The 9332-nt window shown below is 37.7% G+C and overlaps 1 protein-coding gene across 1 annotated transcript; it reads right to left on the bottom strand.

Moving 5' to 3' along the window:
• Positions 1–2602: 2602 nt before the first annotated feature.
• On the bottom strand, positions 2603–6150 carry LOC130993053 (protein SAMBA). Its single transcript, XM_057917773.1, has 3 exons — positions 5884–6150; positions 4528–4638; positions 2603–3101 (listed from the first exon to the last, which is right to left on the bottom strand). The coding sequence occupies exons 1-3, from the start codon at positions 6023–6025 to the stop codon at positions 3040–3042; spliced, it is 315 nt and encodes a 104-aa protein (XP_057773756.1). The 5' UTR covers positions 6026–6150; the 3' UTR covers positions 2603–3039.
• Positions 6151–9332: the final 3182 nt, after the last annotated feature.

The following is a 9332-nucleotide window of genomic DNA, read 5'->3' as shown; positions in this document are numbered from 1 at the left end:
GATTTCCCCACCTACACACCTCGCGTAGGATTTCAGCACCTACACAACTCGCGTAGGGTTTCCCTGCTAAGCACACCTCGTGCTCAGACTTCCCTTTCAGAGTTCAGAGTACCTTCCTGAATCTCCGAGTCACTCAAACACTCTTATGGGGGAGAGGTTTAAACGAGTGCCAACTATACTTACAAAGAACAAGTTCTTTGAAGCAAGTTTGACCTTTGGCTTCTGGGTACACAAAATATATGCCTAGGGTCTAAGAGAATGTATGTAATCAGCAGTGACTGATTTTGGCTTTGGAATTCTCTTCTTCGATTCAAGCTTTGAGCGGTTAAGCTTTAGGCTGAGTAGCTATTTCGGCAGAGCTTCAGCTTATGTCGTTGAATCGGTGAAGATTGAAGTGATCCTCGAGCGCTATTTGTAGGAGAACTCTTGAATAGATCCGTTGGCGTAAATCGTCCTCAAGATTTCTTCCGTTGGAGAGCAATTCGAATTTGGGCTGAGGCTTCAATCTTCGAGGTTCCTTGTCTGTGTGGAAACGGCTCTCTTTGAAGGACAGGAGATGTGACATCTCTGAAAAGTAGCCACCAGATAGGAATGACCTCTGCAGAGATAAGATATTGAGATATCTCTGCCTTTAATGCGGCTGTACTTGAGCGTACGTGGCTTCCTCTGAACGTTGGAAGATCAGTCCTAGGAGGAATGTTCAACTGATATTTGACTTTAGTATCAGTCTATGGCGCGCATTAAATAATCAGTCTTCAACTGATTCTTCAACTGACACTTCAGTTGGTAACTCCAGTCTTCAATCTTCAGTCTTCGTTCTTCAGTCTTCAGTCTTCAGTCTTCGACACCGCAACTAAACTAGAAACGAACTCTAACACTTGAGTTCAAAACGATTCTAGTCTATTACATTTAAGTCCTATGAGTTTTGGTATCATCAAAACAAGGGTTAGGATATTCCACAAGGTTCCCAACAAGTGTCAATATTCAAGATCAAGATTTTTGATACTTGAGTTATTGTAATGTTTTTAACTAGTCTTTACTCATCTCTTTGTATGCTAATATGCATACCTTTTGTGGGATATAGTTTGTCAAATTCTTTTGAGTTTGAGGCAAAAATTAAAGGTTCTCAATCATTGTGAATTCTATGAATCATAAAAGTAATTATGGCTTTTTGTTGGATATTCATATTTTTGCAAGATGTTCTTAGTAGTTCTATCTTTCAAGAAATATAGCATATATTTTCGCAACAGAAAAATTTAATGCTTTTTGTATTGTGTTTGGAAAGATTTATTTAAAGTAAAATGGAATCACGTTTATTGAGAAGAAGACACGATTTTAATTAAAGGAATTACTAAAAGGTAAAAAGCTATTGTTTTTTGGAGTGAAACGGCTGTGTTTAATGTATAGTAGCTTGTGCTGTGTTTTTTACACAGCAGAGGATCCATTCCCACAAACTTTTCCTTTCACTATTTACAAAAAAGTGTGGGACTCAATCTCCACTTAAACACAACTGCCATACTTTTTCTTAAAATCGGTGTCATCTTTTTTGGTCCACAATTTTTAGGGACAGATGAAGTATCAAATAAGAAATAAAATACGTTGATGTAATAATCTTTTAATCACAAAATGACTATATTACTTATATATTGTGAATTAGGTCTATATAACTTAACTTCTTATGAAAAATGGCTATAACCACTAAAAAAAAAGTTACATGCTTTCACAAAATAAACAACTTCGAACGTTCTTGGAATCCCAATCATGAATCATAAGCCACAAACATATAAGCTTTCACCAAATAAACGACTTTGGGTAATAACGTGTAAGATTTGTTGATGAATTTAAATGACATCTCACGCTGGTTTTCCTTGTTAGCTCAAGGTATATGCATACGACGAGCACAGCGATCAACTATATGTGTAAAATCAATGATTATGAGATAAATTTGGACAAAAAAACATAAGGTTAACGTATTATCAGTTTAACATCAGTCGTAGTTACCGATTAACAAAGCTCCCTTTGAGCAAAAAAAAAAACAAAAAAATCATTGCAAAATCTTATGGTCTAAGAGCAGTGACATCGGCGTACTCGATTGGCCTTACTCCAGTAAGGTGACCGATGAGTAAGCCGATGTGGGCACGGCCTTGCTCGAGTCTTACTCGAATGAGTAAGGCTCATCCGGTAATATTAAAGGCGCGTGCACCTATTAAAAAAAATTAATTTTTAATTTGCAACGGCTATTTCAGCCGAAATTTTATTTATTTATTTATTTCGTTTCAAACGGCTATTAACGGCTGTTTTTTTATTTTTTTTTATTCGATTTTTTTCCCCAACAGCTATTAACGGCTATTTCAGCCAAAATTCTCCAAGATAGGCAAATACATGCCAAGATTCAACGTGATTTGATCGAGCATGTTTGGGCTCGTTTCGAACCTCTAGGGCCGAAAGAGTTATTTAAGCAATGTTTTTATTTTTTTTAATTTTATGTAAGTTCAATTTTATGTAATTTTAATTAATGCAATTTTAATTTGAAGTAATTGTGTTATTTAAGTTAGTGCGATTAAAATTAAATGAAAAATGCAAAAATCAAAACTAATGGATATGAGTAAGTAGGTGAGTCTCACCAATGCATATTGCTTACTCATAAGTGGTCTCCTACTCCGTTGAATAAGCTCCTTACTCAACGGATGTGAATGCTCTAATAATCTTCACATATACAGAAGAAATAGAAGGAACACACATCTTTGGAGCGTCCTAATATAGTGCTATGCTCAAGTTTAGCACTCAGTTTGTCTAAAATGGCATTTCCCTTTCTACATTTTTCCTCCCTGCCAAGAAGCTCCACAAGCGTAGACACACTCACTCTCACTAACCTTACGCATGCACATTCCTACTATAGTTTCTTTCAAAATATCTTCAGTTCGCAGAGAGGATCAAATCAGACGAGCGGAAAGAAGAACGTATCATAGTTCGGATGAAGCTCACTTCCCAACCGAAAAGACATCAGCAACCAAAGTAGAAGCATTGAGGATATCTTCATCATTTTCGTGGAGCCATGTCGTGACAAGCTGACAATTTTTTGTGCCCATGTCGAAGACCACCTGTAATTATGTAATAACAGTTGATGAAATATGACAATGTGTAGCCTAGGCTTATGGGACATCCATATAGGAGCTTTTAGTTTTAGCTCAACTCTTGAGTATTTGAATATGCCAAGTACACTTCAATAGAACAGTAAAAACTCACACTAATAGCAGTAAAATGTCACTTCAAATTCATAAATTAGCAAGAAACTTAAAAAAAAATGTTTTATCAATAAGACTCCCTTGAATAGTTGTAGTAAGATGTGCAATCATGAGCTGAAAGAGTTGAAGGAAACATATTAGTGCATGCTTGAAGAATTTAATTTAAAATTGAACGCAATAATGTGCTGATGTTTAAACTGTTGTTGAATGATAGAGGCAGGCTGGGCGTACCACCTCTTAAGGTGTATAAACAGCAAAGGAAGAAAAGGGAAGGAGGTGACAGTAGTTGATTATTATTTTCTAATGTTGTTATTTCAATGTTTGAGTAAGGGTTGTCTTTTGTTCTTCCCATAATTAGTTTAGTCAAATAAAGGCTTCTTGCATGGGCCTACGTCTAGTAGTATAAAGAGTCAGTTATAGGGTTTCCTTTGCCATCGATAGTGCTAGCAGAATTTTTGCTGTGGCAGGAGGATTATTTATGTGGACCTCTTTGAGGTTGAGTTTCTGGCTATTGTTCAGTTCTTTATTATTTTCCCTTTTCAATCCTACCTTCACTCCACCAACGTCACTTAGACTCTACAATGAAATACACTAATGGCAAGACTCTAAACATTGTTGGCCCATGGAATACATTTTCTGCAAATGGTTTCAATCTTCCATGTGTCCTATATACTTTCATTCTCCTTTTCTGAACTAGGGTGTCAAAAGTACTCGATAAACTATTGTTCAAATTGGGACCAAGACCCCTTGTTAAAGACACACCCGGAGGGCACGCAAACTTAATTGGTTTGCCTCCACTAGCCTTTCAGATGCTGTGATTGTTCCTTACTCCTTAGAAGAGTCAGCAGCAACGCCTCATGCCCCTAAAGAATTTATCTTTTTCTCACTTTAGGAGCAGAATTTTATTATTCTAAAATTGCTACATAATCATTGCAGATTATCATACAAGAGCATGAGAATTACATAGTTTCTTATTCTCCTAGCTCTTGTGCTTATTGATACATTTTTCACTAGAGAATTGCACCTAGTCAAAGATATAAACTTGTACTGTATGCCCTCTCCAAATTTTGAGAATAACATAACATTATTTAGTAAGTCTGATGTACCAGAGTCATTCTCTTAAATCAAATAATAAATAAAGATTAATTTCATTATTCTTTGGAGTTCCCAACAAATGCACTTCTTTCCTTTTTTCTAAATTATAATCAGAAATTCCTCTAAGTTGACCTACCACATGGATGCATTTTCAGCAGAAGCTACATTTTTTATTGTGCCAATTTACCTGGTCGCGAAATCAAATTAATACGTGATCGAGGTCCATCGAACATCCAGCTATCATCATCTAGAGATTTAACCTCTTTATCGAGTTTCCCCATCAACTCAGACTTAAGCGCTGCAGAAAAAAAGGTAACTTTATCCTTTCCTTTTTGGTTGAACATCAGAGACATGAAATAAATTGAAGCAATCCGATAGATCTGTTTAATGATACAACTTTATCCATATACACATTTTACAGAATTGCTTTTTCTTGTTTACCATAAGGTTGTGCTTCATTTTTAAAAACCAATCATACCAGAGGAAAAGCATCAAGACATAAATCATCATACTGAAAAATGTGATTATTCATTAATTATTTCTTCTCTTTCTTCATAAGAATAGCTAAACTCATAATGAAAAATGGTTAATAACATGTTATAGTTATCTTATTAGCAGAGAACTAGATTTCAGCTTTTGAACAATTAACTTTATACTTGAAAAACCTTCATGTTGCCTCCATAACAAAAAGAGCATGAGATGTCTCTATCAAAGCCAAGGCTCCTAAGATATTACTAACATAAGTGATCATATAAGTTATTTTGAGTTCATAGATCTAATGGGAAAAATTCTAATTCATTGATATAACTTTTCTGAACAACCAACTCCATATCTTAGTCCAACATGTTTGCACAACGGTCCTAATAACAAAAAATAAAAATAACATCAAGCGCAACCAAGCATGAAATGCTACAAATATGCCTCCAACGTGTTTGAGAATTTTTATATGAATGAAAATCAAGCAAACATCGAAATGTAACAAGAATGAAATGCTACATCTTGATTTCATGTTAAAATGGCGCAGCCCATTTCAAATATACAAGCATCAAGCATGTAACAGATGGGCAAAAAAGATACCATAAACCGAGCAAGGAACCACACTTCACATTTGTGGCTCCAACAGAAGGTCTACGAACAAATCAGATTGGATACAGAAAGTCACAGAACATCTTTCAATAGTCTAGCTTATGTTTAAAATCGTTATATTTTTAATCAATTTTTCCATAGACAAGGTTTATCCAAGTTTAATACAAAAAGGATTCAAGCAACCTAATCAAAAAGGTTTACATGTGTTAATTCTTTGGCAACGGAACTGAAATTGACTTGATTTACATTGTAAGGCCCACTGAACTCAGACGAAATCCTTGACATCATATCATATAGAGTAATTTGATTTCTCTTCAATATTGTCAAAATACCAACAACCACCATATATGTATACTAAATTTGACAGCAATTCAAGTTATAGAAACAAAAAACAGAGAATTAGAGATCAGTATTTAAGAAAGAGAAGAAGGAAATGCAGAGGGTTTGAATAACTGACCAAGAAGGGTCTGATCCTTGCGATCTTGAATGGATATTGCAGTAACGTCCGCCACCGCCACCGCCAATTCATGATGTAAGGGATGACCATCATCCGTCGCCGATGAAGCCACCGCCGCCGCCCCTGCCGCCGACAAACTCATGGTATAGTTTTAAATCTACTTTTCCCAAATTCTGTCCTTTCAAATTAACTCTGGAGCTTCCTCTCCTTGATATCAATTTGGGGTAAAGTCTTTCCTACACTCTGTTTTTTACACTCCCATATTAAGATGATGACATGTGAACACCAACTTTCATTCAATTCCAAATAATTCATATTCTGACCCCTTCTAAAATCTTTATTCACATAAAAAAACCCCTACTTTGCGAAAAGGCATAGATAATCCAATTTTCTCTCTCAAAATTTTGTATAATTTGTAAATCTCATGCGTTCCCCGAGCTTCGTCTAAAATGGTATCAGAGCGGGTTTTTATTGAGGAATTATATTATATTTAATTTATTTTATAATTAACCTATGTGGGAGGAGACTCCATTAAATATTATGGATCCGGACGAGTGTCCGAGATGTATTGTATACAGGAATTCTCTTCAAAATTTGGAGAGAGAGACTACTCGTCTAATAGACGACCTCAACTGGAATAATCGAGCGCTCGTGACGAACATCCGTCGCGGCGAAGACGGAGAGATTATTCGTGATATAATCACGGGTATTCAATCCTACCATGAACACCTTATTGGGATCGTCGAGACCAGAGCGGCGATTGAACGAACAAGAGATGGCGCCCATCAGTCCCACGACTAATGGAGTAGAAGGACAAAGTTGGAACAGTCTATCCAGCTTATCAAAAGATCGAGCCAAACTCTTCCGACAATGTCAACTTGCGGGAGATCCAAAAAACGGTGGAATATTATGGCAACAAGCTATATGATCTACCGATGGAGATAAGCCAGATATCACTCAAACAAGAGGCAATTTTAAAACTCTTGCGTGATATTCAGAAAAATGTGGAGAATATTGAAAGGCCGAAACCATGTTCCGGAAAAATTCAGAATATATGGTCCAAAGATCCAACCTATCCACTACCACTTAATGCAGCGCCCAAGGAACTGCAGCCGAAGGACATAATCTGAACCGTGAAAGAAAAAAACCATGAATAACCCTGAACGAATCGGATTAGAGGATCTACAAGAGTTAGCAGAATCATTTGCTAACCTAAAAATGATAGATCTAAAGATAAACCAAGGAGGTGAGATGCCCGAAGCAGAACACCCATAAGAAGAATCATCCAGGAGAGGTGCAGCTCGTGAAGAATCGGGTCAGTATCAACGAACCAGAAGACGCCGGCCCAAGATGCAGGACACTCCTGTACGGAAGGCCACACTTGAACCAATCCACCCATATGGATTGATTCTCAACCTCGATGAAGTCAGCTTTAAAGATTGGGAAGTTCTCATCGATGACTGGGCTTCAGCTATGAACGTCGTGATTACCACGATAGAATATGATAGAAATGAATTTATCAAAATCTTCGAGGCAAGTTTTGCTGGAATGGCAAAATAATTTTGGGATAAGGCATCAACGGAGGCTAAGAATGAGTTGTTCACTAAAGAATCAGCTCTGGAGATCCTTGAAAATGCCGCCCACCAGATTAAAATCCATTTTCTTGGAATGGGTTTCTTTGAAGCATCGGCAGAAGAGAAGTGCAAAAAATATCGACAAACACTTTACAATCTAAGATTGGTAGTGCTGGAGCCAAAAGCTCTTGATGAATTTTTGCGCTTATATGCCCATATGGGGTTAGTTGATGATCAGACAGCCAGGGACCTCTTTTTTACAAAGTTTCCGAGTCCATGGAGGGAAATGCTCATCAACGAATACGTATCACCAGGAGAATATCCACTTGATAGTGCATCAAGAAGGATGTCATATGTTCACAAGAAGCTGTCTGAATAGTGCCAGAAGGCAGCGGACCAGTGAAATCTCAAGAAATTGAGGAGGCTCAATAAAGAATCTCCATTGATGTGCAACAATCTTGACCTTCCAACAGAGATTGGGGCTGATTTGTTGTATCAACAGAGGAGAAAGAAGAAACATAGGTATCAACCCTATGAAAGAAGACCAAGAACAAGGCGGAGTTCTTGGAAGCCAAGATCTATGTGGACCCGACAGAAGGCACGCTCCTACAAATCAGGCCAACGGAGCGGACCATCAAAGAGCCGATTTTCTTTTCAAAAAAGAACTCCGGTAAGGAAAACTTTCAAGCGGACCCAAGCCAAAACAAATGAAAGTTTCAAAGATTGCAACTGCTGGACGTGCGGTGCAAAAGGGCATATTTCTACCAATTGCCCAGACAACGAGAAAAGAGGGATAAGGAAATTCGAATCCACTCCGGATATCGAAGACGCCCTCTACAACCAAGAACTGATACCGGTATATCAGTTCGAAGATACCGGTATATCAGTTCGAAGATATATCCTCCGATAAGAGTATATACGAGCAAGAACAAGTCTTTAGCTCTGAAGATTTGGATATGACTGATGGATCATCTGGAGACGAGTCAGACTAAGGAGGACAAGGTTATCCACTTTCAAAAGGAGGATCAGGAAGGATTTACTAGCCATTCCCTGATTCCGCGAGAAAAAGGTGGTGGAAAAACTCGTGACAAAACTCAAGAACAAAACCATGGATATAAAAACATTCCAAGGGTTTTCAAGAGGAAGATTGGATCAAGTTATACAAAGCTTGAGTCCATTCAAAAGGAAGCATCATGTCTTCTTCGGTACAATGAGTCGAGAGTTAGCGCTTCCAATAGAGATAACGAACAACCAAGTAGAGATCCAATTAATTCCAACCGAAGATGTGCGGAGGGATCTCTCAAAAATGAAGCCAGAAGTCGCTAGAACGATGAAATGGATTCATATTGGAGTATTTCAGTTGGTAATCAAGTCCGCACTCTCACTAGGGACAGATACACCAATTGATGTTGCAATTTGCGACAAGAGGATTACAAATCCAAGAGATGCAGTACTGGGAGCCTTCTCAGGAAATCTCTATGCCAAGAAGATTGTAACCGAATTGTACCCACAGATCGCTTATAATCTTCAAGATTCATCCTTCAGTCGAGCCCTGACACTATACTAGGACTACAAGAGGAATGATCTATTGACGGGAGGAAATAGGCCATACTCGATTACATATCAAGTATCATATGCCCTATCAAATTCCCACCACACGAATTTATTTATGGGGAAGAATTTTATTGAAGTCCCAGAAATATTAAAAGAAGTAGCCAAGGCAGTAAGCCCTGATCGAGTGGAAATTCCCATAATAAGGGAAATTGACGTCCAAGTTTGAGATAAGTAGGTGCTGAAACATAATCAGAGTTTCAGATTGGGAGCACCAAGGCTATCGTTCCAGGGAGATAGGCTGACCTCAAAGCCTTTAGAAAG

This window comes from Salvia miltiorrhiza, chromosome 7 (genome assembly GCF_028751815.1).
Source record: "Salvia miltiorrhiza cultivar Shanhuang (shh) chromosome 7, IMPLAD_Smil_shh, whole genome shotgun sequence".
Lineage (NCBI taxonomy): Eukaryota > Viridiplantae > Streptophyta > Magnoliopsida > Lamiales > Lamiaceae > Salvia > Salvia miltiorrhiza.
Note: the sequence above shows the minus strand (reverse complement) of the source record. Positions and strands in the feature narration are given on the sequence as shown.

What these genes read in the sequence shown, in the direction of transcription:
- LOC130993053 (XM_057917773.1), bottom strand. Translation starts at nt 6,025, where the DNA reads ATGAGTTTGTCGGCGGCAGGGGCGGCGGCGGTGGCTTCATCGGCGACG. An exon ending in CAAGGATCAGACCCTTCTTG is followed by an intron (nt 4,639 to 5,883) that starts GTCAGTTATTCA and finishes TTTTTTCTGCAG; the next exon opens with CGCTTAAGTCTGAGTTGATG. An exon ending in TAATTTGATTTCGCGACCAG is followed by an intron (nt 3,102 to 4,527) that starts GTAAATTGGCAC and finishes ACATAATTACAG; the next exon opens with GTGGTCTTCGACATGGGCAC.